The 19,479-nt window shown below is 34.2% G+C and overlaps 2 protein-coding genes across 2 annotated transcripts in view; one reads left to right on the plus strand and one right to left on the minus strand.

Moving 5' to 3' along the window:
* Nucleotides 1-1,717: 1,717 nt before the first annotated feature.
* atp6ap1lb (ATPase H+ transporting accessory protein 1 like b) lies at nucleotides 1,718-12,949 on the minus strand. Its single transcript, XM_051097476.1, has 7 exons — nucleotides 12,766-12,949; nucleotides 8,658-8,698; nucleotides 7,001-7,086; nucleotides 6,473-6,714; nucleotides 4,810-4,860; nucleotides 4,444-4,687; nucleotides 1,718-3,871 (listed from the first exon to the last, which is right to left on the minus strand). Exons 1-7 carry the CDS (start codon nucleotides 12,864-12,866, stop codon nucleotides 3,635-3,637), a joined length of 1,002 nt encoding a protein of 333 aa, XP_050953433.1. The 5' UTR covers nucleotides 12,867-12,949; the 3' UTR covers nucleotides 1,718-3,634.
* Nucleotides 12,950-17,171: 4,222 nt separating this feature from the next.
* dnah12 (dynein, axonemal, heavy chain 12) overlaps nucleotides 17,172-19,479 on the plus strand; it is a 37,082-nt gene continuing 34,774 nt past the window's right edge. Inside the window, 5 exon segments of the mRNA XM_051096933.1 lie at nucleotides 17,172-17,266; nucleotides 17,431-17,632; nucleotides 18,909-18,996; nucleotides 19,087-19,113; nucleotides 19,219-19,408. Of these exon segments, the coding sequence (XP_050952890.1) occupies nucleotides 17,439-17,632; nucleotides 18,909-18,996; nucleotides 19,087-19,113; nucleotides 19,219-19,408 (499 nt within the window). The 5' untranslated portion in view covers nucleotides 17,172-17,266; nucleotides 17,431-17,438.

Genomic DNA, 19,479 nt, shown 5'->3' on the forward strand with positions numbered 1-19,479 from the left:
TCTCCCTCAACTTCAAAAATAATTTTAAAATCATCCTACATCGCTGCAGAAGTTCCGACCCAGTCTTTGCAAAGTGAACATGCAAAGAAGATCAAACACCCTTAACAAAAAGGTAAAACAGCGATATAGGGTGATTTGATTTGAGGGAGAACATGAGATGGGAGTTTTTCAACATACCCTAAGTGTCATGAACTGGAAAATAAACTTTTTATCATTAAAAAGATATGTAAATTGTATTACTTTTATTAAAATAACAGATCGGTATGCTAGATAAGACCCTTCTTTCTCGGCTGGCATCATTTACAACCGCATTTGGGATCGTTTGAAGCCGCATTTAAACTGCATTTTGGAAGTTAAAACTCTGGGCACCATAGCAGTCCATTATATGGGGGAAAATGCTGAAATGTTTTCCTCACAAAACATAATTTCTTTACAACTGAAGAAAGAAAGACATGAACATCGTGGATGACAAGGGGGTGAGTAAATTATTTGTAAATTGTTGTTCTGGAAGTGAACTTCTCCTTTAAATGCAGCTTCAAAGGGCTCTAAACGATCCCAGCCGAGGAATAAGGGTCTTATCTAGCAAAATAATCGGTTATTTTAAAAAAATGACAATTTATATACTTTTTTAAACCTCAAATCTTGTCTAGGTCTGCCTGAACTCCAGTTCGAGACAGTTAGGGTATATCAAAAAACTCCCAACTCATTTTCTCCCTCAACTTCAAAATCGTCCTACATCGCTGCAGAAGTACTGATCCAATGTTTACAAAGTAAACATGCAAAAAAAGATCAAACACCCTTTATAAAAAAAGGTAAAACTGTGATGTAGGAGAGTTCATGCAGAGCTAGAAAAGATGAGCATTTAAGATTAAAAAGTATATACATTGTAATTAAAAAAAAAAAAAAAAACCTTCTTCCTCGGCTGGGACTGTTTAGAGCCCTTTAAGCCCTTTAAAACTGCATTGAAACTGCATTTTGGAAGTTCAAACTCAAGGCACCATTGAAGTCCACATTATGGAGAAAAATCCTGAAATGTTTTCCTCAAAAAAACTATTTCTTTACGACTGAAGAAAGACACAAACATCTTGGATTTTGCATTATCTGTACATTTTTGTTCTGGAAGTGAACTACTCCTTTAATAGGGATCTACAGTCTTTGCCTAAATGCAGACAAACATTTAGCATTGGGGTTTATTTTGTGATAATGACCAGCTGATTGTACAAATACTGTATTTGTATTGTATGAAATACTGATTTATGTACAAACTAATCAACCTAGCAAAAAGACAAACACTGCAATAGTAATATTAATACTGACATGGTCTGAGGTAAATTTCACTACAGCTGATAACTGAATAGTTCATACATAACAAGAGTTTGCTGAGTAACACGAGAAATATAAAGTAGCCATGGACGACGGTATAGCAGAGCACCGTAGAATAGAGTGTTTTCACAAAGTGTCATCATTCGGCCATATTGGCGGCACAGAACGTAAACAATGCCACTAAACCACACGAAACTTGCATATTTTACTGATTATTGTTTCTGAAAATGGTCATTTGTTATCATGTTTTGAGCTGTACTAATCAGTCAGACCGGGAAAAACATTTGGAGTACTATACACTGGCAAAAGTTATAACAAATCAAAAAGAAGAGTGCAAAAAACTATTTGAGGAACAAAAGGCGTTCCTGTCTACAGAGTCCTTCTCTAAATGATTTAGCAGCTTCCACACATTGTTTCTGTGGTTTAAATAGCATAAATTAGCTGAATGTACAATGTACAATGTATTGTACATTAACCATGCAATCCATGATGTTGTTTACATCCGAGTATCGCCAATATGGCAGCGCATCCAGGTAACTGACCAAATCGTGATGCAAGTGTAAACCCTCTATAAAATGAAATAATAATCAAACAATTAGTAAGTAGCACTCAAACATGACTAAACCTACATGATATTGTTTGTATACGTATCATGAAGCCAGACTAAAGCCAGCTGTGAGGCTGTTAGGCCCTGCAGGAAAACACACGCGGTGCTGTGAGAGTCAGTGACGCAGAAAGTAGTGCATGTGTGAGTAAAGTTCGTTTCGAAAGCAGACAGGTAAACTGTCCCGGTAAGAGGGCAGCGCCGCAGGCTCCTGCTGAGAAGTGTGAGAGGAGAGCAGATGGCAGAAAGGGCAGGAAAAAAAATCAGACAGAAGGGGGTTGCTGCTTTTTCACCACAAAAAACGGGGCCGTAGCAGACAGCCAGCATGAGGTGGGTTAGAAAGACAGCGGTGATCCCTATTGCGTGGCCACGGCCACTGTTTACCATAATAGAGAACAATACAGAAAGGGCATGCAGCGTTTTGCTACGGTGGAAGATATAAAAATATGACGCACCGTTTTGATCTGATCACTGTTTATTGTTCAGACTGAATTGACTTATGTTCAGGAAACTTCTTGTGCACTTCAGTGTGTACGACCATCATTCAAATGAACACATTACACATTACTACCTCCAGTATCAGACGTGCCATGGTAGAGGTTTATCTCTAGTCATTGTCATGCTGCAGGTTATTGTGATAATGAGTTACTGATGTTATAATTGTAGATATAGAGGTATACTGATTATGATACTGAGGGTATTAAACACTTACATGAATAATTGTACAGCATTCTTTCAGCATTACCTCACTATGGTTATACTGTCTGTACTATAAATTTTCAAGGGGTGCTAAATTCAACTAGTAGTCCTAACATATTCCACCTGAAAAGGGACGGCATATAGATCTAGCAATTATGAGATCATATAAAAATGTTCTGTGCAATATATCAGTTTCCGAAGCTTAAAAAAGTCTTTTTCTTGCTATACGCTTCACGCACTTAATATTTATAGAGTTGAAGGTGCTTAATACTGGAAGTTTGTTAATTACTAAAACAGCAGTTGAATCTAGATCTATATGAATACCTAGCTGATCATTTAAAGCCAATGAGTATATTTATGGAGTTCCTGAATCTACACTGTATAGTCCTGGAATACATAAATAGTATTAAGCACTGTACATTTATGGTTTGTTTTGTATGTTGTTTCGTATTCACATTATTACTGTCAGTTACCCATCAAGGCTGATGAACAGTTTTGCACCGCTTTGGCAGTCATAAAACAGTTCTTGTAATTGGCAGATCAGTCTACGGACTCCATTTCAGATGAATGAGACGGTGATGAAGTACTGTAAATAAAAAACCCAGAAGTCATTTCTGTTTCACTGTCTTTTCTCATACGCCGCAGCCGCCGCATTGTCAATTTGTATATTTCTAACCACAGTACACTTGTATCCACTCAGTGAAGTGCTTTGAAAAGTCCGCCAGATTGGTGGTCTATTAAAAGGCAATCTCACATGTTTCGTCCCCATTTCCTAGGCTTCCCAGTCCTGGTCCTGGAAAGCCGTGATCTGTCCAGGTTTTGGCTCCAGCCTGGGTTTTAACACCTCAGGTAATCTCATCCTCTGACTGTAAGAAGTTAGGTTGAGACAGTGGTAAGGAGAGGATTTACTGCCAGGCAGGAGGAAGACCAAAGAGGACAATGCAGCCATCCAGAATCAGAACTAGCAATCCTTTCCACGCTGGTCTTTACAGCACCGTCCCTCGCTCCTCACACGCTGTTCTTGTCTGGGAGCTCGGCCTCGGGAGTGCGGGGGAAGTAGACGGTGGTCTTGTGCTCTTCGTAACGGTCAATGTGCTTGAGGTGGACGACCATGTGCAGGGCGTAGGCCAACACCAGCAGAAGAATCAGAGAGGTGATCAGGCCCATCAAGATGGCTGGAGTGAAGAAGGTTGCGCAGTCGCTTGCCGAAGCAAACTTGTTGGACTGGACATTAAAGGCCTGGATCTGGGGAGGGGAGGAAAGTATAAAATAAAGGATTTCATTCTGAGATGGTTTAAAATAACAAATACATTTCTTTAAATAAATCCTGTAGCTAAAGCAGTAAAGCATGGCACTGATGGAACTGAAACAGTGTTTACCTTAAATGCATTGTAAGTCACTTTAGATAAAAGAATCTGTTAAATGCATAATGCGTTTCAGGACAAATACAGCTGGCAAATATCAATGACAGTTATAAATCTGAACTGAACCAACACTGAACTGACTTGATCTGAATAATAACACTGAATAATACTGTTTTTTAGAGCTGCTTTACAGCAAAATCTGAACTGCCTCTATAGTTCAGTTATCGTAATTGGTTCTGCTATTTTCCTGTTTCCTTAAAAATAAAGATTCCAAAAGGAAGTTTTCACAGTAGAACCATTTTTGCTTCCATTCATGGTTTTTCATGGAACCACAGACTTTTTTTGAGCATGTAATTCAAAATCTTTTTTTCAATATGTTAGTAAAAACTCTCAGTAATACTGAACTTTACTAAACTTCTGACAGCAATCAAGCACACATTTTGTGGCAGCTACCTGAAAATCTGTGAAAGTGATGTGCCAGTTTGCCGAGCTGTCAGTGTGGGAGCTGGGCACCAGTAGGGTGTCATATTTCTGTAAGCTGCTGACATGCTGGCAGTGGTAAGAATAGGTGGCAGGGGCATAGACCTCCGTGGCATTAAATGTGGCCTCATGAGTCCAGTTGTAGTGGATGTGAACGCTGTCCAGAGTGAACCAGTTTTGCCCTACTGATTCATAATATGTGTTGGACATCTGAAGCCTTCAGAAAACAGACAAGAGGAAGTCATTAACGACTGAATGTAATTATCAGCCCGTGAGGTTTTGCGCAAACATCTGACGGATACGTCGAGATGAATATAGGACAAGATAAAGAGTGTTTACCTGATGACAAGTCCCCTGATGTCTTCCACATCACCTAAACGCAAAGATAGCCTATAAAATGTAAGAAAATGTCATCAGTACAACTACAAAACAAAACTGTATCTGTAAATATATATATACATATAGTACATATAACACCAAATTCAAATGTTTGGGGTCTTTTTTTATTGAAAGAAGTTTTTTATGCTCACCAAGGCTGCATTTATTTGATCAAAATCACAGTATAACTGTAGTATTATGAATATTGCTACAATTTAAAACAACTTTTAAATATTAAAATGTAATTTTAACATTGAAAACACGTACTATATTAATATTGTGACATAATATTTTATGAAAAAATGTGTTAACATCTTGCAAGAATTGTTTGATAAATAGAAAGTTCAAAAGAACAGCATTTATTTAAAAAGTAGTATTTTAAAACATTATAAATTTCTTTATTTTGATCAATTTAAAAAGTATTCATTTCTTAAAAAATGAATTTCTGCAAATATAAAAAAAAAACGTAAACAATAAAGCTGTTTTATTATTTTAAGATTTTCAGAAATCAAAATTATTTTTTATTTGAGGTCACTGTATAAAATGCAAAATCTACAAATACAGCTGAGGTCAAAAGTTTACATACACCTTGCGGAATCTGCGAAATAGTTATTATTTTACCAAAATAAGAGGGACCTTACAAAATGCATATTATTTTTTATTTAGTACTAACCTCAATAAGATATTTCACATAAAGATGTTTACATATAGTCCATATTTTCACACTGAGGACAACTGAGGGACTCATATGCAACTATTACAGAAGATTCAAACCCTCACTGATGCATTAAGCCAGGGGGTGAAAACTTTTTGAATTTGAAGATTAGGGTAAATTTGCTTATTTTGTCTTCTGGAAAACATATAAGTATCTTCTGTAGCTTCTGAAGGGAAGTACTAAATGAAAAAAATACATGATATTTAAATTAAGAAAAATTCTTCAATCTGTTCAAAAGTTTACACCCCTGGCTCTTAATGCATATTTTTCCCTTCTAGAGAATCAGTGAGTGTTTGAACCTTCTGTAATAGTTGCATATGAGTCCCTCAGTTGTCCTCAGTGTGAAAAGATGGATCTCAAAATCATACAGTCATTGCAGGAAAGGGTACAAATACACAAAAATGCGGAAAAACCAAAGAATTTGTGGGACCTGAAGGATTTTTGTGATGAACAGGCAGGCAGTTTAACTGTTTAGGTCAAACAAGGGACTCAAGAATAACTGTCACAAAACAAAAAACACAGCTGTGGATCATTCAGGTAACAACACAGTATTAAGAATTAAGTGTATGTAAACTTTTGAACAGGGTCATATTTATAAATTCAACTATTATTTTATCTTGTAGACTATATGTAAATGTCTTTTATGTACTTCAGGTCAGTACTAAATAAAAAAGAACATGCATTTTGTATGATCCCTCTTATTTGGGTAAAATAAGTAACATTTTGCAGATTCTGCAAGGTGTATGTAAACTTTTGACCTCAACTGTAGTCAAAAATATAAAACTAATATTCTAACTAGTAAATAAATAAAGCTAAATTCAACAAAACACTTGCTTTTTAAGTTTAAAGCACCAGACACAACTGCAGTATATGAGAATGAACTATATAGCAAGAAGAATTTTTACATACGTGGCCTTCTCCTTTGTACAAACAGAGCCTTTGGTGTCTACTTGTGCATTGGGTCCAAATACCCTCTCTGTGAGGTCCAGGAAAGTGTTGTTTCTGTATCGAATAGCCAGTCTCTTAGCTTTGAAAAGGATGCATATCTTGCCGTTGTAAGCTACAGTCAGTGGGGAGTAGGGTCCCGAGCTGGTAGACTGTAGTAACTTCCGTTTGGTTCTGGGCTGGGCATGCAGATGCCATCCAAAAGGCTGTTTGAAAATGATAATAGAACAAACTGAGCAACGATGTATGGAGCATGTGCATTATTGATGGGTTTTTCTGATCTCAAGTGTTTTCTTACAGAAGAAAACAGACAGCAGACAGCAGATATGACAGATATTTTCCTGGCCCACAAATGCTTTTTTCCCCCTCATGATACATTAGTTTTTAAAACCATCACTGTGTTGTGAGTCTTGTAGGATGCTGGGTGAATTAAGGCAGAGATGTTGCTTATGGAAGCCAAGGTCACATTGACTATCAGGGAAAATGCAATACCTGCAGTATTCTTCTGAGTGGATTTTCAGCTGCAGGCGAATAACTCTCTTCGTGTGAGGCACTTGGACTCTCAACATGTTCTCCATCTGCATCACAAAATGTTGAAATAGGACAATGGGGGAGATGCCTTGGTGAGTTCTTTCAGCACAGTATATCGCTGCTTTACTTTGAAGCACGCAAAGTGAATATACTAAAAAAAAATAGCTTTTGTTTCTGGGGTAAGACAAATAAAAAATAAAAAGATTTTACAATCAGCATAATATACAATATAACCACAATAGTATATTGTTTAATTCAGTCTGAGAATTAAATAATATTCCATTTGCATTAGCTTTTAAATAAAACCTAATGCCTAATCTGTAGTGATACAACACTTAGTATCAGTTTGATTGGTGGTTGGGAGTTTTCAGTGACTCTTTATGCAGGTTACAGGGGTAGTTCACCCAAAAATGACAATTCTGTCATTAATTACTCACCCTATACCCATAAGACCTTTGTTCATCTTCGTAAAAAAACAAATTAATTAGGGCTGTCAGTGTCAACTATTAATTGCATACAAAATAAAAGTTTGAGTTTGCGTAACATATGTTTGTGTACTGTGTGTAATTATTATGTATATGTAAATACAAACACATTCATGTATATATTTAAGAAATATTGACAAGTATATGCATTTATTAGAATTTTTAACATTTCCTTAAATAAATGCATTAATTTGTGTGTATTTATATATATAATTACACACAGTACACACACATATATTTGGCAAACTCAAACTTTTATTTTGTATGCGATTAATCACGATTAATCGTTTGACAGCCCTAAAATTAAGGGTTTTTTTGCGTCAGCAGCCCCACACACGTTGGTTCTCTTGTAAACGCGCGTCAAAGACTGACACGGAAGAGAATAAGTTGTTGAATAAAGTCGTTATTTTTGTCTTCTTTGCACACAAAAAATATTCTCGTAGTATCATAACATTATGGTTGAACCACTGATGTGACATGGACTATTTTAACGATGTCCTTACTACATTTCTGGGCCTTGAACATGTCAGTTGCGTTGCTGTCTATGCAGGGTCAAGAAAGCGCTCATATTTTTAAAAAACTTATCTTATATCTTTGTGTTTCGAAGATGAACGAAGGTCTTATGAGTTTGTAACGATATGAGGGAGTTAATTAATGACAGAATTTAAATTTTTGGGTGAACTATCCCTTTAAATCATTACACCAGTAGGTGGCGATATAAATGATTTGTTTATTTTCGTCATTTTTAGGCAACTGATTTGTTAAAAAATACTCTAATTTATACAGGAATGTTTTTTGTGAGTGAGTCATTGAATTGTTCACTCAACCAATTTGTTAAAAACACATTTATGAACAAACTCCACTGCTGTAGTTATAGTTCACTTAAATTATAGTATCTAAACTGTAAGTTCCTTTATTGAAAAGTCTTGTTTATTGAAATGCAGCACAAAACTGTTGTCTCACACAATGATCAGTGTAATGCAAATAAACAGATAAACACAATATGACCTTATGTTGTACTGTTATGTACAAAGTTAACAAAAACGAGCCAGCAGAAAATAATAAAGAAGCTGAAAAAGTTAAACAAATAATGAAAGCAAACCTAAAAAAGTATTAAAGTAATAGATACTGACCTGTTCTAATTCTCACAGCTTGATATGGTGGGACCTCCGAGCTGTAATGGAAAAACAAGCAAAACAAAAAGGGGGGTTGATCTCTTTGTGTCAGGCTGTGGCCTACTTATCAACATCTAAGACAGATTTCCCATAGATCCACTCAGCTTGATGCAGCAGTGATGCATGACCACAAGTCTGACATCTTCATTCCAGATTAGCGTCTCAGGAGAAGACAAGACATTTAGTCGAATGTCATGATTCTCACGTGCTTAGCACCTTGAGTGCATCAACAAAGTGGGGGCTGAAAAAGTCTTAACAGCACCTTGTGTGTGTGTACGCACATGTATATTTATCTCGTGACACCCCGTCCCTCGCGCTTGAACTTGCTGGATTATCCTAAGATGAACCGTTTATACGTCTAATCACAGAGATAATGAGCTTGGCGGACGATCTCCTAAAACCTTATTAAGAATCTGCCAGCCTATCTGGGAGAAGGTTTCCTGCTGTGCAAATGTGTTGACGTCCAGAACTGGGCCTAGATTAAGGCCTGTTCACCCGAAGTAAAGTCAGTAGGGTGTGTGAGTGCGAATGAGAGCATCAGATGACCCTGGTTCACTCTCTTTAGGTTCATCTGTTACGTACTACACCAGTTCGTCCACCCCACCCGCCTCTACTAGACTAGAATGTAGTGCTTGGAGCTTTGTGGTCATGTAAGAGATTAAAATATACAGCAAAACATCAGACTTGTGGGGAAAATAAACAGATTACCGCATGGAGCATTTAAGTTCATTCAGTTCCTAAGCACAATATGAGCACTGAATCAACAGTGATGTAGCATATTGAGTCGTAAAACCACTATAATCCAATCAAGGTGACAATATGGCGCAAATGCAGGTGTGAAAATCTAAAAAAATGACATATGAACAGTTTTTTCTTCTTTCTGGCTAGTTTTGCTGAGAAAATAAAATCCAATAACAGTGTAAGAACAACGTGTAAGAACAATGTTTTCACAACATGTCATCAATCGGCAATATTGGCGGCAATTAAAGTAAACTGTGCCAATGAACTGAACGAAACTTACATCTTTTGCTGATTATTGCTGCTGAAAATGCTCAGTTATTGTCATGTTTTGGGCTGTACTAATCGGTCAGACCTGGAAAAACATTTGGAGTACTGCCAAAAGTTATAACAAATCAAGGAGAAGAGTGCAAAAAACTGACGTTTGTGGTTGTTCAAAATGAACCGGGATTTCCAGGGCAAGAATCTTGACAACATTCGTGTTTGTTCTTATCATTTCCAGTCAGGCAGGTGAAATATTAGGCTAATTCCTTAATTAATACTGCTTGTATGTTTCCTTGCCACCTGTTAACTTTAGTTTGTCTATATTGCGCCCTTTCCAGCTTACTAAGTCCTTCTCTATATGATTTAACAGCTTCCACATGTTTTTACATGGTTTAGACAGCATAAATTAGCAGAACAACATATTCAGTAGTACATTAACTGTGCAATCCATGCTGTTGTTTACATCCGAGTATCTCCAATATGGCCGCGCATCCTGGCAACTGACTGTGACAAAAGTGCAAAACTCTCTTTACATTAATAGCTCTACAACTACATTTGCACATTCTTTCTGGGTAGTCCTGCGAAAAAAATAAAGAACCAAAACATTGTAAGCACCAAAATGACATAAAAAGCTTTAGAATTACATTTGTACAGTTTTTTTCTTTTTTTCAGGTAGTTCTGTTAGAACCAAAAACAATGTAAGCACATAAACGACGTATAAAAATGACAAATAAAGTGTTTTAGAACTACAGTAATTTCTTCTTTCTAAGTAGTTCTTCTAAAACGAAAAGCCAAAAACAATCTAAGCACAGAAATGACATAAAAACCGAGATGAAATTGAGATTTATACATCATTTGAAAGCTGAATAATAAGCTTTCCATTGATGTATGGTTTGTTAGGATAGGACAATATTTGGCTGAGATACAACTATTTGAAAATCGAAAATCGAGGGCAAAAAAATCCAAATATTGAGAAAATCGCCTTTAAAGTTGTCCAAATGAAGTTCTTAGTAATGCATATTACTAATCAAAAATTAAGTTTTGATATATTTATAGTAGGAAATTTACAAAATATCTTCATGGAACATGATCTTTACTTAATATCCTAATGATTTTTGGCATGAAAGAACTGACTTTACTATAAAATATAACTTTACTATATAATAATTGCATTTTTATTCAATATTCATTTTTTATTTCTAAATCTAATAATATTGTCACACTTTATTATTTTATTAAAAAAAATAAAAAAAAATAAAGTGCATTAATACTATTGTTATTTTATTTTTTGTAGTTATATTTATAGTTTTATATTTTATATTTGTGAGCACCAAACCAAATCGCCAGGTGTTTTCCTGAGAACCTAAAAAAAAACTTATATGCACCCCTGTCTATAACTACATCTGTGCAGTTTATTCTTCGTTCCGGTTAGTTCTGCTAAAAATTCCGAACTAAAAACAGTGTAAGCACAGCAAATATGGTCTTCAGAGCCTTGCTGAGGAGTGTGTGTGCACGAGGAGTGACTCTCGCCTTTGTTCTAATGCCAGTTTACCGAGGTCAGCAGCTGAGGACTGCGCTGCTGTCATTGGTTATGGCTGGACACAGTAGCCTAAGTGCTGAATTGAGCATTTATGTAATGAAAAGCAGCACTCACACTATGTCTTCACCCCACTGCCGCTGTCAGAGCTCAATATCATCTTTTGCATATATAGATTATAGGTTTAGCATACAGATACACTAGCACAGTAATCTACAAACACCACAATGTTTTAAAATAGATTTGTCTGTTTGAAGGTAATAAGATTATAGCCTTGGTTTAATTCCGCCCGCTGCCATTTGTGTCTGTTTTGGTCTGCCGTATACATTGACCCTGAGAAACTCGAGGAGGGTTGTAAACCACTCAACACTTTTTACTCCTAAGACACATTTCTGGACTAACAAGATCCCTGATGTTTCAACAGCCTGCATTGCTGTTCTTATCCCTATAAATCCTAAGCTTTAGATCTACCTAGGGAGAGATGGGCAAGTTGGTAGGTTGTTTACCATAGTTGCAGAACTAAAGAAAGCCATCCTGATTCTATCATATAATATAATCACATATATTATTCATATATTCACATATAAAAGCATGAGAAATTCTAGCAGGTAACAGATATCAGAAAAACAACCACAATTAAACTGAACTTAAATAGTCATTTCAAACAATAACAAAAATCTAAAAAATTAATAATATATCATTTTTAAATATTAATTAAAATAGTATTGTTAGATCATTTTTAATGGTTTGCGAAGTGTCTACTGTATATGGTATAATATTTTTTTTAATAAGTTTGCTTATCTAAAACTTACCATATACAGTAGACATTTTGCAAACCTTATTAAAAATGTACAGAATGTAGCTATTCGATTAATATCACAAACACAGCTGTAAAACAACATGAAATTTCGCATTTGTATTTTTGGTGAAACTTTACAAAATTTGAACATTTATCAATTTAATAATTCTATTCTAGTATTATATATAAATAGCTAATTTTATTACTCATTTTGCTCATTTTATTTGTTACCACTGAGTTGGTAAATAAACATAAATTCAACTAAATTGCCATATTGATGCTATTCCAGCTCTGATATGAGTAAAGGAATTCAGCAGCTGTAAAAGTGAAGCATAAACTGATTATTTAGTGAATTCAGAGATGCTCTCAAAGCTAACGCCATCATAATCTCACTTCTTTCTTCTGTTTCTTGGAGTAGCATCTGTAAACTGACTCCTAGAGACACTGGATGGGGTCTGCCTGCTGTCCCATTGTCATAGCCATGTTTGCATGTCTTGTAGTTACAGAGAAGAAAAACTGCAGCAGAACCACAACACGGTCTGAATCTAGAGCCCACGCGCGTCAAACGAATTGATGAGTTCCACGAACGCTCTTTAAACAATTTCCTAACAAAGCGCATTTTCTTGGTGTCTCTTGGCCACTGTAAAAGACTAAGACAGTGCATCAGCTGCACAGCATCACTGCCCCATTCCCCCTCCCCAAGCTAGAGCTGAAAGCGCAGCTCTTACCTCCTGTCCAGGATCGCAGGCACTTGATCGAAGGGCAAAGACAAAGAGATAAACACACACAGTAACAGGGAAAAAAACAGGAAAAGCTTGTGTTTAGCCATTGAGACAATCTGACGAGACTGCCAGAGATGAGGTCTGCTTCATAATCTGCTCTGAACGCACATCCCTAAACCTGGGCTCTGTGACGGGCGGCCCGCGCAGCCAATCAGCGGGCAGGGGGGAGATAATCGTGCGTCATTCGCCTCACAGCCTTCATTCTTGCAGCCTTTCTCTCCCCCCACACCCTCACACACACACTCCTCCACCCCTCCCCTATCGCTTTTCTCTCTCTTCTGCACCCTCTCTCTCATACAAACATACAGTAGCTGCTGGCTGACCTCAAGCAAAGGGTTTATGCGTTTCAACTCCAGTCCCGGGAGCCTAGTTTCATAAGCACTGCATATCTGGCATGGCTAAAAATTAGTGGAGAGTGTGAATTTGTGTTGAAGCACAATTAAAGGCTGTGACAACTGACCTAGATTCACACTGAGAGCTTTGATAACCAAAGTGAATTAAATACTAAAAACAACTAAACCTGTTCAGCCTACATTGTGCATAGCCAGGGGTATTAACTAAAACTAAAAACATAAAAATAAATGTCATTATTTGTAATAAAAATAAACATTACATAAAATAAACTGCACTGTTAAAAAAGAGTTTGTACATAAATCAGGTAATTGGAGTACATTACCTGTCAAAAGTAAGATTTTTTTGTTTTTTTGAAAAAGAACTTTTTTTCTGCTCACCAAGCCTGCATTTATTTGATCCAAAGTACAGCAAAAACAGTAAAATGTAGAAATATTTTTACAATTTTAAAATAACTGATTTCTATTTGAATATATTTTAAAATGTAATTTATTCCTGTGATTTCAAAGCTGTATTTTAGCATCATTATTCCAGTCACATGATCCTTCAGAAATCATTCTAATATTCTGATTTGCTGTTCAGAAACATTTATTATGTTGAAAACAGCTGAGTAGAATTATTTCAGGTTTCTTTGATGAATAGAAAGTTCAGAAGAACAGCATTTATCTGAAATAGAAATATTTTGTAACATTATAAATGTCTTTATCATCACTTTTGATCAATTTAATGCATCCTTGCTAAATAAAAGTAATAATTTCTATAATTTCTTTTCCTAAAATGTATGTTTAAACTGACTCCAAACTTTTGAATGATATAGATAAATGCATTTTGAATTTCAGATAAATGCTCATCTTTTGATCTTTCTATTAATCAAAGAATCCTGATAAAATGTACTCAACTGTTTTAAATATTAATAATAATAATAAAAAATGTTAAACAACAAATCATTGTATTAGAGTGATTTCTGAAGGATCATGTGACACTGAAGACTGGAGTAATGATTTAGCTTTGATCAAAGGAATAAATTACATTTTAAAATATATTCAAATTATAGTTATTTTAAATTGTAAAAATATTTCACAATTGTACTGCTTTTGCTGTATTTTGGAATAAATTAATGCAGGCTTGGTGAGCAGAAGAGACTTCTTTAAAAAACATTTAAAATCTTACTGTTCAAAAACTTTTGACTGGTACATTTGACAGAAAAATACAGTTTCAGTTATTTCTACTTCAAAATTTCATATTTAATTCAATGTGTTACTTGCCATTTCTTTGTAATTGTTTGTGATATTTTAAAAGTATTTGTTTCTAAACCATTTCATAAAAATCTCATTCATATGAACAAAAATTCTAATAGTATATCAATGATACTAAAGCAACACTGGTGCTTTACATAATCTTAAAGGGATAGTTCACTCTAAAAGTATTATTTTTACTCACCCTCATGTCATTTCCAAACCTGTATGGTTTTGTTTCCTTGTGAAACACAAAAGATATTTTTAAGCATGTCAGACGTTTTTGTCCATAAAATTAAAGTCAGTGGGGTCCAAAACAACATTGCACCTTATTGGCTTTCAACTGTGCATATTAAAAAAACCAACTAGGCCTACAGGAAAATTTTTTATGTTTATGTGCAACATGGGGTTATCAAAATTTAGATTGTGTAAATGAGTACCAGCAGAGTGGTTTTAGTGAGCCAAGTGGGTCATTTGCCCCTTGTCTCAAATGTGCTTACACTGTGATTGATGAGCAGAGTGACATCTGTCAGTCATCTTCATCGGGTAAGACAGACCTATTTTAATGTCGCCTTCACAATAGCCTTAATGTAGCAAAATGCTGTGTAGACACATGTTCACAATGTGCTGGTAACATAATGGTAGAATTAAAATGAAGTTGACCGTTTTAATAGCTTCCTTTGTCACTCAGACCAATAAAGCAGAAAATGCAGAACTACAACAGATAAACTACTAACACTTGTGTGGCTGTTGGAAACTATGTTGAGGCCTGAATGTAGTTTGTAGTCAGGACACCTACTATAAATGTTATTGCAAACTGACACCTCTGGTTTGGAACCACCCAGACAGTCTTGTCCCCTCAAACACGCTTTATTATGGTTTTGCTTACACGAGGAGTCATTTTCAGGGGAAGGACGTTTACTGGACCAATGTGGCTGCAAATGAATCACACCCAGACTGTTCACGCCCAGACAGACTAAGTAGGATCTCTCTGAAGGTAATTTAACTACGGGGCTTCTAGCAGTACTACATTAATCACACCATGTGCATTGGATTGTGAACACCCTGTTGTAATGATGTTGGGGAAATGTTGCCCTCTTGTGGTGTGTGGTGTTCATACAATCAATACATTGCTTTTTATTTTACATTTCGTGATTTTGGTCATGAATGCATGCATACTTTTTGTTCTTCATCCTTGCTAATTCTTGATATCTACATTAGCATGAGCATGCACATTAATTTACTATTTCAGTACCAAGGTAGCCTATAACAAAAAGAATTTTAGAAATTTCTCCCACCACATTTAAAGCTACAGAGCGTTAGATTATAGAGTGACATCTGATATTTAAATGCATTTTAAGTAGTCTGCTATACTGTTATAAAGATCTTGGTGATTTACATTACAAGCTATCAAAATTTTATATTACTTTATGGCCATATAAAATATCAACACCTGCACCTTTTTTATCCATTTGAGCCTCTGAAAAAAAATATTTATTAAATAATTAAGAAATTAATTAATTAATTTATTTTAGCTGTCCCTCTCAAATATGATAAATAAATATAAATTTATTTATATTATAAATATTTATCCTTAGTATTTTGTCGAAATTATTTTTTTAATGTATTTATTTCATTTTATAATATATGTATATATATATATATATATATATATTTGTTATATATTTACATTTATTATATATGTAAATTTATTTATTTATTTTAGCTGTCCCTCTCAAATATGCTAAATAAATATCAATTTATTTATTTTATAAATATTTATCCTTAGTATTTTGTCGAAATTATTTTTTTAAAATGTATATTTAATTTTATTTTTTATAAAATATTTTTATTTTTATTTATTAAATAATTAAGAAATTAATTAATTTATTTATTTTAGCTGTCCCTCTCAAATTTGATAAATAAATATAAATTTATCTATATTATAAATATTTATCCTTAGTATTTTGTCGAAATTATTTATTTATTTTTTAAATGTATTTATTTAATTTTATATATATATATATATATATATATATATATTTACATTTATTATATATGTAAATTTATTTATTTATTTATGTTAGCTGTCCCTCTCAAACATGCTAAATAAATATAAATTTATTTATTTTATAAATATTTATCCTTAGTATTTTGTCGAAATTATTTTTTTAAATGTATTTATTTAATTTTATTTTTTATAAAATATTTTTATTTAAAAAAATAAAGATATATATATATATATATATATATATATATAATATAAATATTAAAAATAGAAAATCTATTAAAATAAAAAGCACTAATTATATATTAAAAAAAATTGAAAATATAAATCAAATATCTCGACAAAATATTAAGGGGTTAAGGCATTTGGAGTTCTCTGAAGATGAAATAACTTGGTTTGATCGTTATTCAATCGTTAAACCCTTTATGACATCTTAAAATATTTTTTAAAAAACGTAATCGTTACTCACCCTCATGACTTGTTCCAAACTCGCATGACTTTCTTGTTTCTGTGAAACACAAAAGGTTAAATAAATAAAAGTCTAAAAAAAATTTTGTTTAACATGTCAGTGCTCTGAACTGACAGGCCTACACGTTAGCAACACAATCATACCTATTTTCTTCTTCTATTTATTTATTTAAGAATAAATATCCGTTTAAGAGAAATTCCACTTGACTGTCCTCAAATGCGCTCCTTGCGTTCTCTGATAGCAAAGCACTTCCGATTGTGCATCCATGGCAACTAATGTGTTTACGGAAATTCCGCAGATGCAACAAACTTGTATTAGTTTGGAACACGGAGCAAACAAAATACCGTTAGGAGTACGAATGACGTGTCAAAGCTGCTATACACGGTAAAATGACTATCACTTCTACAATTAACTGTAATTAATTTAGGTATGAATACAAGACTTTGTTTTGCAGTTTGTTGCCCGCATAGTTCTAGCGAATGGTGCGTCAGAATTCTTTAAACACAGTAATATATGCTAAACGGAATAAATGTCGTATTTTCTTTTAGACGCTGAAATGCCGACCTCAGCAGGCGGATTGAAGACCCAGGCGGCGGGTGGTTCGAAGAGGTACAATGTCCTGCCTCCCATCCCAAGCCCACCGGTCCAGGAGGGAGCGTCAGGCCTCCCAGAGAGCAGACTAGCCGTGAGGAGAAAACTTCTACGACACAGGAGGAGCAAACAGCAGCAGCAAGAACTCCAGAAAATGATGTAAGAGACGGAACACTACCAGTCAAAGTCTCTTCTGCTCACCAAGCCTGCATTTATTTGATCCAAAATACAGTAAAGGCAGTAATATTGTGAAATATTTTTATTATTTAAAACAACTGCTTTCTATTTGAATATATTTTAAAATATAATTTATTCCTGTGATCAAAGCTACATTTTCAGCATAATGTTATAAAAGATTTCTGTTTCAGATAAATGCTGTTCCTCTGAACTTTCTATTCATCAAAGAAAGCTAAAAAAAATTCTACTCTATCTAAAAATTCTACTGCTGTTTTTAACACAATAATAATACATGTTTTTTTTTTTTTTTTTTAACAAGCAGAAAATCAGAATATTAGAATGATTTCTGAAGGATCATGTGACTGGAGTAATGATGCAGGAATAAATTACATATTAAAACATATTCAAATAGAAAACAGTAATTTTGGACAGTAAAAATATTTTAGAATTTTACTGGTTTTGCGGTACTTTGGAGGCTTGGTGAGCAGAAGAGATTTCTTTAAAAAATATTAAAAATCCTACTTTTGACTGGTAGTGTACATACAATAAAATACACACTATCATTCAAAAGTAAAAATAAAATTGTACTTCTAATAAATTAATTGAAAAAAAGTGCTTTTGTTCAGCAATGAAGCATTAAAGTGATCAAAAGTCACAGTAAAGACATTGTGTTACAAAAGATTTCTGTTTCAAATAAATGTTTTTTGTTGTTGTTGTTTTGAACTTTCATTCATTAAATAATAATTAAAAATGGATCACAGTTTCAACAAAAATATTAAGCAGCACAACTGTTTTCAACCCTGATAATAATAAGAAATGTTTCTTAAGCAGCAATCAGCATGTTAGAATGATTTCTGATGTGACACTGAAGATTGGAGTAATGGCTGCTGATTTCAATTGCTAAATTAATTAATAATTAAATATTGAAATAAATTATATTTTAAAATATATTAAAATATAAAATATTCTAAATTTCACAATATTAATGTTTTTACTGTATTTTATAATAAGTGCAGCCTTGCTGAGGATAAGAGACATCTTTCTAAAATGTTTAAAAATTAATACGTTAATAAATTAATATCTATGTAATAAATATCCAAAAATTAGAAAAATGTTTACTGTAGTTTTAGATCAAATTTATCAGGATACTGTTGATGTTTATACTTCAAGTGACATGTCAACTATCCAAATATATGTCACGGAGTCTTGTGTATTATAATAGAGTCATATTGTAATGTGATATCTGCGATTGTGTTAGAGTTGACAGGGCAATGCAAGCTTACATGCGGGCCAAGGAAGCAGGACTGGCATCTCCTCTGTCTCCTGAACCAGAGCTTCCTTCAACAGTATGATCACACATCTCATACACCACACAATTAAAAAAAAAATCTAATGTAGATGTGTTGTATTTGTAATAATGTCCTTTTTATTTTCAGATGATCAGTGAAGAGAGGAAACAATATGTATGCTATGTTTTTCACCTCATAATAAACCTCATTATTATTATTTTATTTAGTGGATCTTTTCATTTCATTGTGTTTTATACTTGTCCCTCCACATTTTTGTAGATGAACTACTTGTTCCTGAAAGAGTGTGTTGAGCAAAGCCCTGTCGCGCCTTTTCAGCAGCAGTGGCTGGATGCCATGCTGGCCCGTGTGCCCCATCGTCTCCGACAGGGGCCCGGCAGGCAAGAGCTGCTTGAAGACATATGCAAAGAGGTCAGTGAGACCTACCACAGAGTCATGACCAAGCACAGAGGTGAGTCCAATTGATTCACAGAATATAATATAAATTCTATATCTGTTTTTTGTGAGTTTTAAAGTTTTTGG

Source organism: Labeo rohita, chromosome 23 (genome assembly GCF_022985175.1).
Source record: "Labeo rohita strain BAU-BD-2019 chromosome 23, IGBB_LRoh.1.0, whole genome shotgun sequence".
Classification (NCBI taxonomy): domain Eukaryota; kingdom Metazoa; phylum Chordata; class Actinopteri; order Cypriniformes; family Cyprinidae; genus Labeo; species Labeo rohita.